Source organism: Charadrius vociferus, unplaced genomic scaffold, assembly GCF_000708025.1.
Source record: "Charadrius vociferus isolate BGI_N301 unplaced genomic scaffold, ASM70802v2 scaffold161, whole genome shotgun sequence".
Taxonomy (NCBI): Eukaryota; Metazoa; Chordata; class Aves; order Charadriiformes; family Charadriidae; genus Charadrius; species Charadrius vociferus.
The window spans coordinates 3,182,228-3,197,252 of NW_009646928.1; the positions used below are offsets into that span (position 1 = coordinate 3,182,228).

General features: G+C 36.6%; 1 protein-coding gene across 1 annotated transcript in view; it reads left to right on the plus strand.

The window, feature by feature from the left end:
- The window catches only part of TLK1 (tousled-like kinase 1), a 44,094-nt gene extending 30,614 nt beyond the window's left edge, over positions 1-13,480 (plus strand). Inside the window, 9 exon segments of the mRNA XM_009894562.1 lie at positions 84-181; positions 3,823-3,904; positions 4,188-4,279; positions 4,366-4,455; positions 5,125-5,294; positions 6,452-6,587; positions 9,171-9,282; positions 9,569-9,676; positions 12,700-13,480. Coding sequence (XP_009892864.1) covers positions 84-181; positions 3,823-3,904; positions 4,188-4,279; positions 4,366-4,455; positions 5,125-5,294; positions 6,452-6,587; positions 9,171-9,282; positions 9,569-9,676; positions 12,700-12,876 — 1,065 coding nt within the window. The 3' untranslated portion in view covers positions 12,877-13,480.
- Positions 13,481-15,025: the final 1,545 nt, after the last annotated feature.

Consider the following 15,025-nt stretch of genomic DNA (forward strand, 5'->3'; position numbering starts at 1 on the left):
CACTAGTATTGATGCAGGGGTAAAAATATCCTTTTCAAATGGGGAGTAAATGAGCTTTTATATTTCATTCTTTTCATTTGCAGGAGGAAGCTGAAATACAAGCAGAACTTGAACGTTTGGAAAGAGTTAGGAATCTTCACATAAGAGAACTGAAAAGAATAAATAATGAAGATAATTCGCAGTAAGAGACTTACTGTCTTAATTTTGCATGTCTATTTTTAAAATAATGCTCTACAATGATGGTTGGACTCGATCTTAAAGGTCCCTTCCAACCTAGATGACTCTATGAGTCTATAAAATCACATTTTATCGACAGAGGAGAGGCTTGTTCATAAATTTTTCTTTGGTTCTCTTTGTTTATGTAGATATCTTAAACACCAGCTTATTTAAACTTAAAAAAATAAAATTACTTATAATATGGTAAACTTATTAATGGTTTTATTGAATAAGCAAGAAATAACATATATACACAGCTTATACTGCAGGAGAGCTAAAACTTGCTACACCATATTACCAGGCTAAAAAAAAAATACTTCTAAGGGAACCTAATGCAATTCACTTAGCTGACAGTAATGCAAGAAAATGGCGAGAACGTTGATGCAACAGCAGCAATTTTGTGATGCAGTTAAAATTAGTTGTGGTTTTATTGCACTGTAATTTCATTCCTACTAAGTACAGGTACCTAGTAGGAAAAAGACAAATGCAAAGTCTTTTGTATTATGTTAAATGTTACTCTCTGCTTCAGCTTGCACGGCAATATATCATAAGGTTAAATTGTTATTTAATATGAGCTATGGCTGTGTAGATTTGAAAGTAATAATTGCATAACTTAAAAAAATCAGTCTGTTTTCCGTGATGAGGAATACAAACACTAACATTACGGTTTCACCAGCACTTTAAGCTGGCACTGTTGCTTGAAAGGAACTGGTTCTGCCTATCTCTGACTACTTCATTATGCCCTTGCCCTGTTCCCTTTCACATGCTTGCAATGGTATTTCTTTACTCAACAGATGCTGGAAATTGATTCAAGATAAAACCAGCTCCTGTGGTTTCTTTTTCTGGACTAATTTTAACCCCGGATCAATTTCCTGGTCTCGTTCTTTGCCCCAGTTTCAAAAATGCTTACTCTGCCATGAGGAGAAAGGGCAGTGCAAGGCTGGAATGAGCAGCCAGGGGGAAGGAGATGATGGGACTAGGCTTCTTTGTGCACTAGTAAATATTTATGAAACATCAGCCTTAAGACTTCAGGATTTTATTTTTTACTTTTTAGACGCAATAGAATTATATATACACTAAGACTTTTAAACATTAAAGCACGAAGATGTGAAATTGTACTTCACTGTTCTAATGGTCCCCATACCTACCCTGCAGGAATACAGGAAATTTTTGTTACTATGTGGCTGTAATGCTAATTGATAGCTAAATTGGTGTTGTGTTTTGGATATGAAAAATAATGCGTGTTGATGCTTACAATTGGATGTCAGAATATTTTCTTTTAAAAAGAAATGTCCTACAACAACTAAACAGGCAGTTCTTTGCAGATTCAATGATAACCTTTTTTAATCTTCAATGTTTGCATTAGGAAAGGGTTTCTTTGTTTTGTTGTTTTTTTTTTAAAGGGATCCTTCAACAAGAAGGAATAAATGCCACAGAAAAATGAGAAAAATGACAGGCTTTGACTGTGTAAATACTGTGTATGTGGGGCAAAGAATGTCCAAATTACAGTCCCAGTTGAAAGTAGTTACAAGACATGGACAAGCAAAATACTGCAGCTTCACTGCTCATTTTCTGCAGTCAATGTTGACACATTTTATGGTACAGAACAAAAAGCTTTAAACTGTATATTCATGTTTTTATGAGATTTTAGACTTGAGTATTTACCAAGGGGCCAAGCTGCAGCTTACACTCGTAATGTAGAAGACAGAAGCAATGGAGAAGTAAGTTAGGTGTGTAGCCCCTGCTGTTTTTCCTAACATGTCTTGGCAACTTGGCCATTTGATAACGGAGAGTGTTCTGAAGTAAAGCAGCTGCTGGGTCCTGACTCAAGTCCTGTTGGGTTTTCAGCATCCAGCTGTCGTGTAAAGTTGAGCCCTTTTTCTTGTTCTAGCAATGTTCCATTCTACATCCCTCTACCCATGTATGCCCTCCCCAGGCGTCTCCAATTTGAGACATGGGACACGGGTGTGTCCCCCCCCCAGCTGGGGGGCACTGTGCCTCTGGCACCCACGCCGGGGGTCCCCATGCCCAGCAGGGTGTCCCCAACCTGAGCAGGCATCACCAGACCTGACCTTGTCCCCATGTGTCCCCCCAGGTGTCCCCACTCCCAGCATTCCCAGCCAGGTGTCCCCATGCCCAGACAGGTATCCTCGTGCCCCCCAGCCTCATGTCACCATGAAAAACCAAGTGTCCCCCAGTTTGAGCAGGCAACAAACTCACCTGTTCAGGGTTCCAGCCTTGATAATGAAGAGTTGGAAATATTGCCCAGTTTAGAGACGGTAAACTTGTATGTCTGCATGTGTTCTTTACAACTGCACTGGGATAACAAGACGAGTTGAGAGGGCGGATTAAGACTTCCCTGTCTGGGAAGAGCCCATGTGATGCTGGGGCTACCTGCAAGGTGCAGGATCTGAGCTATGGAGAACCACACAGTAGCAAAAGCAGCAGTGGAGAGGGAAGGTGCTAAGGTTCACAAGACTGGCCCTAGTAGAGGCATACATGTAACAGAAGAAGGACTAATAAAACACGGATCTAAATTTGTTGAGTGTGGTTTTAAAGAATTGGGCTACTGGTCACATGACATCAATCACCTAATGATACTACCTCTAAATTTGTTGTTTCTTCTACACTGAGTGCATTACTGTTTATGGTTATTTAAAAAATGCCTTTGGCATTGAAATATGTATTTTCACAGTGAGGAGAGGAAAGTTTTATGTTTAGAAGGCGCACAGTAAGCAAGAATATGCATCTGCCCTCAAATACTTGACTGTCTATGACCATACCTCCAAACCTGTAGAGAACACGGAAGGATGGGATGACCCATTGGCAGACCAGCTCTAAATTCTTCCTTAAAGTTTTTTATGGAGTAAAGTTGGCAGCTGGCCCTAGATTCATGAGTATAGTTGTCTCATCACTGCACTAGAAATGTGATGAGTATTCACCTCCCTTCCCCCTGGTTGGATGGAAGGATGTATTTTGTCTTCTGCAGATTTCAGGAGAGAGTATGGTCCTTTTCTCTGTCCTGCAGCATCATTTTGTGTTTGGAAGGAGTGTTTGCTGCTTGCTTTTGATTACAGTACACACAGATATTCAGTCCTTTGGTGTGTTTTCTCCATATTGCTGTTTGTTATTTAACTTCTTAGTGTTATGTAAAATCCATCTTGCTAAAAAGAGGCAGGTATGTACAAGAAGTCTGGTCATGTTTCATGTGAAATTGGAAGTATATCCTTCTCATCTGTTCCAGAAAGCTGAAGTTGGAGACACAAATTTGGCACAACAAAGAGAGAGCCCTTGTATCGTATGTTTAAATTTAAAGGTGCTTTTCTTATCCTCACAAAAACAGAGCAAAATAACAGAAACTTTGCCAGAATTGACTGGTTTGACAATGGTGTTGTGATAGCATTTTTACATTAAATAGTCAAAAGGTACTGAAATTGGCCATGTTGTATAGTCATGCCATAAGGTTACACATGGTGTAATATTGTTCAGCACATTATATATCGCTAGTAAAAAGAAAGCTTCGAGAAGTAATACTAAGAGGTTTACATTTTTGACTCCATTTGTATATCTTAAATAGAATTAAATGATTTTTTTTTTTCTTCCGAGATTTAAAGATCACCCCACGTTGAATGAACGGTATTTGTTACTCCATTTACTTGGCCGAGGTGGCTTCAGTGAAGTATACAAGGTAGAGTGTGTTGGGTCTGCTAAATCTAATGTTTGAGCCACGTACATTTGTACTTTTTTTCAGGGGAAGGGAGGGGATCTAAATAAGCAGAAGGATTGTAATGTGGTCTAATCTTTACACATTGGTTGAGCAAACTTAGATTAACCTGTGGCAGGAGGTAGCATTGCAGTAGATTTATCAATAGATTTGTGAATTGCATGCCAATTTTTTTCTGCTCTTTATTGGGTGTTATTTTTATCATCTTTGATTATAACTTTTCCTTATTTGTGGGTTTCTTTTTTAGGCTTTTGATCTTTATGAACAAAGATATGCTGCTGTGAAGATTCACCAGCTTAACAAAAGCTGGAGGGATGAAAAGAAAGAAAACTACCATAAGTAAATATTAATGACTTACGCTTCATATGTTAAATTGAATAGCATTTTATTGATTGTGGAAGGTTAATGTATCCATCTTCTTTTAGACATGCCTGCAGAGAATATAGAATACACAAAGAACTGGATCACCCCCGGATAGTTAAACTATATGACTACTTCTCCCTGGATACAGATACGTAAGTACATAAAATGATAACATTTTCTAGAACTTGGCAAGGATTTTAGTGCTGTATATTAGATAAACAAACAAAGAGTATTTGAACAAAAATAACACGTTCTTGCTTTCAGCCAAAGTGTTTAGGGTTTCCTTAAGGGGACTTAAAAAACCCAACACACTAGTTGCAGAATTTTGTCTCAGCTAAATATTGCCTTCTGTAAACACCTGAATAGCAAGCCCTACAACATGTCCCGAGGGTGAAAGGGACATGCAGTGCTGTAACGTTTTTGAGCAGAGCAAGGGCTGCTGCAGGGCAGCTCCAAAAGTCTGCTGTAGCTTAGACAAAGTTTCCAAGACCACGGTCACTGGGCTGCACTTCTTTGCATGAAATCGTGCCACATTTAAGGGATGGTGGATATATTTTTTCTATTGAGAAACATGCCTACATAAATAAGGGCGTTTTTTAACTTAACCTCTCTCTTTTGGTGAGTATGAATGTTCTGATTTATGTCAGTTTCCGTAAGCTAATAGTTATGCCATGCGTTCTTTTACCAATTTAATTCATATAGTTTAATATTCAGGCAGCCATTCTTAAACTTGCCAGTATCAAACTAGGTTGTCATATCTCCGTTTCTGTTTGTGCAGTTTGATACGTTATTTAATTTTGTCTCTCTAAATTCTACCATAGGTTTTGCACGGTGTTAGAATACTGTGAAGGCAATGACTTGGATTTCTATCTCAAGCAACATAAATTGATGTCAGAGAAGGAAGCTAGGTCCATTGTAATGCAAATAGTAAATGCACTACGGTATCTCAATGAGATCAAGCCCCCTATTATACACTATGATCTTAAACCAGGTAAATGAGGGATGTTACGATTGGAAAATGTCTTTTTTTTTTTTTTTAATCCTTTTTTTAATTTGCAATTCATGCCTAAAAATACAAAAATTATCTCTGTGTGTCAGGCTTATTGTGAACAACTGAAAAAAGTGTGTACTTTTCTTTCTAGTTTTATTGCAAAAATAATCTGTCTTTTCTTTGGAATAATGTTTGTCTGTCTTTTCTACTTTGTATTATTTTGATTTGAATTTGTAGAAAAAAAAAACATGCAGCACATAGATACATGCATTCATATTTAGCGATTATTAGTTGGCTCAATCCTGTCAGATCATTGTGGAATGCTGACGTGTAAATAATTTTTCCCTTACGTATTTCTTATCTTGTAAAGGGTTGATATAGGTAATCAATCACTTCCAGCATCTCGGCATAAGCACTTCAAAACAGGACTTCACAGAAGTTTTTTTTCAGTGAATAATAAGCATTGTCATAAATGATGTATTCTGTCTTGATACCATGGCCTTTGTTTTACCACCTTGCATGAATGATGCTTGCATTCATGTATTTTAATCTGCTACACTTCCAAGCAGGGGGTTTGTAACTCTTAGTGCCAGCCTGTTTGCTTGCTGCTGTGTAATAAATTGTTCATATAGATTTCTCTCATATTATGGAATTGTACAGAATGTATTTTTAGTCTCATTAGTTTTTGCTCTCAGAGGAACTTCATCACGTAACTTTTATATCAAGAAATTATTGTGCAGCTTTAACACATGGAGTAAGATTCGTAGTATTGCAGTAATTTCTTGGCACAATTTTGTGGCATATGCGTAAACCTTGAAACCTGTTCCAGGCAGAAAAACATGAAACTTCATTGTAACTGGTATACTGCTATGTTTTGGTGTTTCCTCACAAAATTTTGCTGTTTCCTCGCTGTCCAGCGAGCTCCCAGCTGAGGGAGTGATTTCAGATGATGACGATAACCGAGAGAGTTCCTGAGGCTGCACTGAAATGTGTCATAGGCAAGTTATTCTAGACTTGAGGATATAAAGATGATGTGAAGTTGTCACTTAGCCCTCATGAAGTTAGATGTTCCTTAAAATTGAATGTGGTTTTCAAAATAAAGTATTGTGTTAGCTTTTTTGAGTTTGGTTTTGTTTTGTTTTTTTCCCCCTGAATAGGTAATATCCTTCTTGTAGATGGAACAGCATGTGGAGAAATAAAGATTACTGATTTTGGCCTGTCCAAAATAATGGATGATGATAGCTACGGTGTGGATGGAATGGATTTAACTTCACAGGGAGCAGGAACTTACTGGTAATGCCTGGTTTGATTTTGCTGTTTAGACTCTGGATCATTGTTCAGATTTCATAAATACTCTCTTATAAAGCAAATTTGGAGAGAGCTAGGATTGAAAATATTAACATGGATGACAAGGAAAGATTTTTTTGCAGTACTGTGAATGATGATATTCCCAAATGTTAGAATGGTAACATAACATGTAAGGTAAGAGAGTATGTGTGTGTAGTTTATCTTTTTTTATATATATATACACACACACACATATATATATATATATATATGTAAAAATATAAGTAAAAAATCTAATATGTGGAGTTGATCACTATGGTTTAGAAACATGGTTTCCCTGAAGAAGCAGGTGTTTAATCTTTGGCTGCAGGTGGTTGAAGACGTTTGACAGAGCTATGATGATTAAGTGTGGGTGCTTAGTCCTTGGAAATCTTAGAGCAGGGATTACCAGCAGGTAATGTCCTTAGGACAAAAGAGTATTTACTCTTCCATCCTAAAGGTTAATGACAGCTCAGCAGCTGTGATTTGTTTTCTGTGTGCACTTGCATGCTTGTTCAAAAACCTGAAGTTTTAGAGCTACGGGACAGGAATGACAATAAGCATTTCATTGCTTACAGAAAAGCGGTTTCTAGAATTTGCCCTCTAAAAATGCAGCTTCTTCATGGCAGAGTAGCTCTTTCAGCCTGGGTGCGTGGTAGCTGTGTCAGGGGGGTCGAATAGAAAGCCTAAATTGGCCAGGTTATTATTTGTGAATTCATTTGCTCTTTCTCTCCTCATTCTGCCTGTAGCAAGATCAGAGTCAGGAGCTGAAATCCAACTCTGAACAGAGAAGCCAGTGTCATTTCCGTTTGCACTGCAGCTTTTCCCATATTTGGAAGTTGCGCGTAATAAAGTTTTTGCCTTTTCCTTGAGATATTTTAGAAAGGAAAACACACATACTCTTGCACAAATGCCAATGTGCACATGCTGTGAAAAGACGATTATTCAAGTTGAAACATTGTAGAACTGTTAGGCTTTTGCTACTCTTTTTAATGCTTTACCTATTTAAACACCAGTTTTAATATTTTATCATAGGAATGTATGTCAAAAAATCTTCGCCTTTGGATTTCATGTAAAATGCCGCAGGCACTAGTGGTGCTGTAAACTAAGAGATCAGAAAAGGTCTGTGACCATTGTAGGTTCCTGACGAATCTCTGTGTTTCTAATTCACGCTTTCTTAGAGACCCAAATCTTCATTAAGGTGGGAAATACTTTGAGTGAGTTTGAGGTGGGGGATGAGTCTGTTTAAAGCAGATTGCACAAAATGACAGCAGCAATAGTCCTGGAAGGGATTTCCTCAGTCACTGGGTCTGGTTACCTGCCTTTCCAGCCAGATAGGTCACATAATCTCTTTTGTAAACTTACAGACATTTGTATTAAATTTAGTTAGTGTTTTGTCCCCAGTAATCTGATTTGAAGCGTGTTCCATAACCTCAGTTCTCTGATCATTAGAAACTTAATCTTCTAATTTAGACTGTGTTTATTTGTGGCCAGTTTGTACTTGTTTGTTCCTGTGCCAACACTGTCCTCCCTGAAGTAGGTTGTTTCCCTTCCTAGTGCTTGCTCCTTGGTGGCTTTATACCCTTCAACTTTTTTCCACTGTATTGTAGGCTCTCCACTCTTCAGATCACTTTAGTAGTTTTCTTTTCACTTGCATCACTTTGAGCTCATTTTTCTTGATTGTTGTAATCAGGATTGTACACGTGTATTCCAGAAGAGATTTTGTGATGCTCTGTGAAATTCATATTTGTGTTGTATTCTTATCTCATTTTTCGGGTTATTTCCATTTCCACAAGTATGTCTTTTAAAATTTCTTTTAAAACCGTATGTGCTGTTGATGAAAGAATGGCTGGTCTGTAGTTGCTTTAACAGTTTTTGTGCCTTTATCAATTTTAGATACTACAGTCAATAATACTTAACTGCCTCTGTATTGATATGTTTGGGAGGTTTTGTTTTTTTTTTTTTAAAGGAGGTTCCATTTCACCAGTTCTTTTGTAATTCAGGAATGACACAGGAACTTCCTCAACCTTCAGCTCTTTTAAGTATGGTTCCTGCAGATTGTAGGAATGGAAATAGCAATCACCTTTGTCTACCATATACCCCTCTGGTTAATGTCATCATTCTTACTAAAAACTTAGGTAAAAGGTTGTTAAGCTGTATCTATATTATCTGATTCTTAACCTGGCCTTGTTGTAAAATGCTCTATATGACTTTCACCTTTTCTTGCTCTGATAGATGGAGAAGGTTCATCTTTAACCTAGGATCCCAATTTAAAAAAAAATGTTATAATTAGTAATTTAGGTAAAGAACATTAGTATTTGTTCTTGTATGAAATAGACCCTCCATTTGACCGACTCACTGTACAAAAAACTGTAATGTCAGTTTTGATGGGTGCGTAAGGTGTTAGAATGCGGATCGTAAGGCAAGTGTATGGTTGTCAAAAGATCGGAGATGTGTACGTGAAGCGTTTGTATAATTTGCTATTTGAACAAGTTCTAGTGATGCTGTACATCTACTTGCAGACACTGAGAGGCATGTTTTGTTTTCCAGGTACTTGCCTCCAGAGTGTTTTGTAGTTGGCAAAGAGCCACCAAAGATTTCTAATAAGGTTGACGTATGGTCAGTTGGAGTAATCTTTTTCCAATGCCTTTATGGTAGAAAGGTAAGGAGAATGTTATTTGAAAATCTTAGAGTTTTAGTGAAAATGTGTCTGGCATGTGAATTCTAGTCATAAAGACGTGAATCTTCATGGGAAATTGCTTGGGTTACTTTTTGGTGGTGTGTATTGATACTGCAAGAAATGTAGAAAATCTTGACTGAAACTTTTTTATTTACTGAATGGTTAGCAGTTTGTATTAACACTGCAACAGCTTACTGTAGCATAAATATTTATGAAATTAAAGTAGTGGAATAACTCTCATGAAGAAAATCATGTGCTTATTTTTCAGCCATTTGGCCACAATCAATCACAGCAAGATATCTTACAAGAAAATACAATATTAAAAGCCACAGAAGTTCAGTTCCCTGTCAAACCTGTTGTAAGCAATGAAGCCAAGGTAACTTTGTGTGATCTCTGAGTAGCAGTTACAACATTCATCATAAAGGATTAAGCTGTAAAATTGCTGGTAATGCAAGAAGACTGTGGGACGTAGTAACTAAATGTGTAGGAAAATATAATGGAGAGAACTAGTATTTTGATGTTTTTATTTGAGCTAACTTCTGCGACTTCTCAAAATCATGTCCTTCAAAGCGAGACTGTATATATAGATATATGTATATCAGAAATTTGCAAGTGGTTTTAACGTAGGCCACCTCAAAAATTGTCTGCTTTGCTTTTTCCCAGATGACCTTATGTGTCTCACTCAGGCTGTGTCACTAGACATTCTTGTGAAACATTTCTGCTAACAGTAACAAGCTCTTTCTGAAAATAGTGAGTGTGTTTCTCTGCAGCCTTATTGGCTTGAAGAACTATTTGACTACCAAACACCTGGAGGATATGCCTGCTAACATTCTTTCCCTTGAAAGGTCATAGTATGTGTGTATTAACTCAAACCGAAGTTTGAAACATAAATTCTTAAGATTAAGAATCTATAAGAGATGTTGATGATGATTCAGGAAATAAGACTGCCAAAACAGTTGATCTGCCATAAAGGTGTGGATGGCTGTTTCCTGTATTTAAAAATCTTATTTTGAAACATCTGCAGTGTCAAACTCATCTCCACAGACTAGCTATTCAGAAACAGGTTAAGGTGGTTTCCCAAATGATTGCTGCTGTGAGCATCTGTAACACAAATCCAATTCTGTGAATATGGAAGAAAACATTGTATATGTTACTTGTTTGTAACACTGTCTCAATTTTTGAAAGATATATTCATGGCCAGATGCAGTAGAGATGTGCTCATTGAAAAAAATTGCTAAAATAGTAGAATGCCTGTGCAAGTTTCAGCAACTAGTTAAACGTATTTAGATTTGGGAAACAAATGCAAAAAATTTAGGAATGTTAAGATTTAGCTTCTAAAGATTAAAAGGAAAGGAAACGTGTTTCTAGAGGCTGTAACTTCCCAAGAAAATAAGTCTTTTGGGTACATAAACTTGCTGTTGCAATTCATGGTATATATCCATTGTTTACATTTTCCAGAAGTAGTGTTAGTGAGCAAGTTGCAGTTAAAGTTATGAAAATTTGGTTGAAGAATTGCAGTTTGTCCTGGGTTTTTTGTTTTCTTGAGTTTTTTGTTTGCTGGTTTAGTTTTTTCACCCACATTTGGAAAAATTGTGTCCCTTGAATGCAGTTGACAAATATGTATTATATAACTGGTAACATTACATGTTAATAGTTTTTATCCCTGTCTTTTAACTTTGCCTTTCTTTGTCATTAGTAGTTTTTATGGAGAGGATGTCAGGAAAGAGTAGACAGTTCAGCATGGGGAATTGGAAACTTATTTTACGTTCTCTGTGTATTCCGTGTTCTGTTGTTTGTTTGAAAGACTAAAATAAACTTTGGGTGTTCTCCACTCTTATTAACATTGTCACGATAGCTGTAAGAGACAGGGAGAAATTATTCTCTGGTGGAAATGCTATAAAACAATTTCAGACTAACTTGTAAATTCAGACCATTGATGATGACTGTAGAATCCAAATTGTCTTACAGATTTATAGGCCTGGCAGTTGAAAAGAACAGCTTGTAAACTGAAATTCTGATTTGGAAAATATGGAGATGAAACAAATATGGAACCTGAAATGACATTGTTAGTTAGTTTTCAGACTGTAACTGTCCTTTGATCCTCCTGACTTTTTCCTATTTTGTGCAATGTTCTCCTTTGCATCACAGTAATGTGGCTACAGTGCCACAGAAGCATGAAGTATTTGACAAACATTTTAGACACAAACTGTTACTCCAAGGATCTTGCAAACAACTCTTAACAATTCATCTGTTACGAGGGATTTATTGTGAAGAATTTGATTACAATCCATAATGTCCAGAAACATGTGAATATATGTATTAACAGATGTGCATGATTTTTATTTTGTACCTTGTTCATGCTGGATATGTAAATGATAGAAATATATTCTAGCAGGATTCTTTGGAACTTGTATCACAGATTTTTTTTTTCCCCTTTAATCTCCATTTTTTAATTGGAGGAAAGAACAAACAGCTGAACAGATTTATCAAAGAAAAGATATGTAATTCTTTTAAATTAAGTTCTAAATTAAGTAATGATGTGCTAATCAGTTCTGTAGCAATAATAAGGATTTTCTATCATTAAATGCTGAAGCCCAAGCTCTCAGGAGACCAAATGTTCTGTGTATGCTAGATGTAAGACTTGACAGAAACTTTCAGCACAAAATGACTGGCGTATATCGTATGAACCTAAACACAGGATAACATAGTATCTCAAGAATAGTCCTGAAGCTAGACACAGAATTTCTCAATTGATTAGATATTTTTAAGCGGATGTAATTGCATTTTTTCTGGGAAAGGAGTTCCAGCTAGGTAGTGGTTTCTTAAATAGTCTATTAGTTGTTTAGTGCCTATTGAACATGGCAACCACCACTGTGAAATTTCACATTTTGCTCTTATTCTGTCGTGGCACATGTGGTAATGCCCACTTTCAAAGGTCAACTAAAGCATTGAAATTCTGTCCCTGCATCTTCCATCTACTCTTCACTGCTGCTCAACTGAATGGTTTTAGCAGCTCTGTGGAGCTCCTTTCTACTTGTTCAATCATCTGACATTTGCCTTCTGGTTTTTACTAAACTGTTCAGTAATAACACATGCAGAATTCTAATTGTGTGAGATGCTAATGTTTTACTTGTAAATATAGTTCCTAAGCATGGAAATACATATTTGAAGTGTGATTATTTGAAGCCGATTAATTTGCTGGTATTTTTTTTTTCTGCTGTGACGTTGCATTTTTTTCATTGGCCTCAGTAGTAAAATGTTACACTGTCATTTGAACTGAATTACGTAAGAACAAGAATTTATTTAGAAGCTAGTTTATGCAGGAGGACATGCATATTGGCTTGTGAGCCGACGTAATTATTTGGAATGGTATCGTAACTTTTTACATTTCTTTTCTAGGCCTTTATCAGACGCTGTTTAGCATACCGAAAAGAGGATAGATTTGATGTCCACCAGCTGGCTAATGATCCTTATCTTCTCCCTCATATGAGGAGATCAAATTCTTCAGGAAATTTGCATATGAGTGGGCTAGCAGCATCCCCTACACCACCTACTTCAAGCATTATTTCATACTGAAATTTCTGCAACCGAGGAATGGCATGATACCTTTGTGTAGTTTCCAGATGCAGACTTGAGCTTGAAAGCATTTGAGTGTTTTTACACAGGACAAGTTTGATAACTGTGTTTTCAGACTGAAGTCCTCCTACATAGCATCATTTGTATGATTGGAATGGATCATGGACTGTGAATAAATGTACCCTTCTGAGAAATACCTTTAAACATTGAAGGATGACACTGCCTGTTACGCACTAACAGGTATACTGTGTTTAAGACTGAAGATGAGGTTTTTAGTTTTTTCTGGGGAACATTGTAAATAATCTTTTTAATACTTAAAGTACATTTGGTTGATACTGGAAAGTTCTAACATGAAGGGTAGTTTTTCATTATTTAAATAAAAAAGGGTAGTGAGCAAATTTGAAAACACAGGAAAAATTCCGTGCCTGGTTATAAACTAAATAAACTGCCATCTTTCCAAGACGTTGATCTTTTGAAACCAAAGTAAGGAGTGTGAGATGGTGAAAGATATGTTCTGTATCAGATTCCTCAGATAAAATTGTCGTATTTTATTTGGCAACTCAGGCTTGTACCTCCAAAAATGTGGTGGTGTTTCACTGAATTTAGATTGGAAGGGTGATATGGAATTCCTGGTACTTATTTCTCAAATAGATTGCTAATTTTTGAAATCCGCTTAATTTTCTAAAAATACTGTACTTGCTGTGATATTGAAACTTGTGGAACGTTCCAGGCTTCTAATAAAAGCAAGCGACAGTATGAAACCAAATGCAAACAGGTCATGTATAATGTTCTATGCAGGAATAATGATAAATTCCCTTCTAGCTCTATTGTAAATTGTTGTACAGATGTCACATTTTCAGTTAAATTTCAGCGACTTATTCCTGTACAAATGTTTAAAGTATGGCTTTTTCTAATTGGATATTGTATTTTTTTTAAGTCTCCCTCAAGGCGCTTTTAATTGCTGCTAAATGACGTTGCTTTTACTTTTGCAAAAGAATCAAATGACCTCCTTAAGGTGCAAGTCAACTGTACGTTATAGAGAGATTAAGAGTAGGTAATTCATTAACAATCAAGGCATGTAAAACAGATCTGTGTTGGCAATATACAGTACAGTTCTTTAAGTCAGTTTATTGCGTTCTCAACCTGCAGAGCGCATTGATACTAGATGTAGAAGTTACTCATGGTTATTCTCTATTTCGGGAAGTTCCTATCAACAAGGAAATGTTTCTTGTGGCTTGTACAGATATTTTAAAATGTGAAACATTTTCTAACTGCCTTGTATGGTAGAAACTTATTTTTCAGAACAGTGTATCTCTCTCCCGTTGACTATTCTTTTTACTGTCCCATTCTTGATGCTGAATACCTATATGTAATTTTGTCCATGTTGCAGAAAAAGGAGGCTGTTATTACCACAGGTTTTCATTTAGTATTGTACAGTTAAACTGTTGCTCTTGTTTCAGATGTTGCAAGCCATTTTGTTTTCATTGTATATAAAGAAACATTAACTGTCTCTTTAAGATGCTGCTGAAATTGTAGAGAATGTAGCCAAAACAGTAATAAACAATGACAGTTGAAATTTCAAGGTTTTCCTTGTGTGTTCTTGCATTTCAAGGAAGGGCAAATCAGCTAACCATGTCACTGAGCTATGCTTAGCTATTTAATTACAGACAAAAGGCCAATAATAGAATAATTAATTTGAGTAACATTGGAGGTGAAAGCAGAGGATTCCATGAGACTTAAAACATCTGTTGTAATGAAGTAATCAAAACATCATTTCGCTGAATAGACCTCACAGAAACAATTTTAAGTATTTCAACAGGTCCTTCTAGAATTCTTTAACCATGGAATAAAATTCACTCATAGAATACGATTAGACTCAAATAGCGACTCTTTCTGCTACATATTACACCAGAGTACTGTGACTGCATCCTTTTCACCCACCACAGCGCGAGACCGCGTGCGGGGTTCACGGAGAATGTGCCATAGCTGTAGGCTCACACTAGATTCCATTCCTTCTTATTCTGCATGTGTCAATATTGGAAGTTAAATCAAAGGATGTTTTTGCCTAAGGAAAAGATGTAGGATTGTGTTAGCTATATTTTTATTTATCTGGAATGTATCGTGATTACCCCTAGTGAAGGGAAGTTTG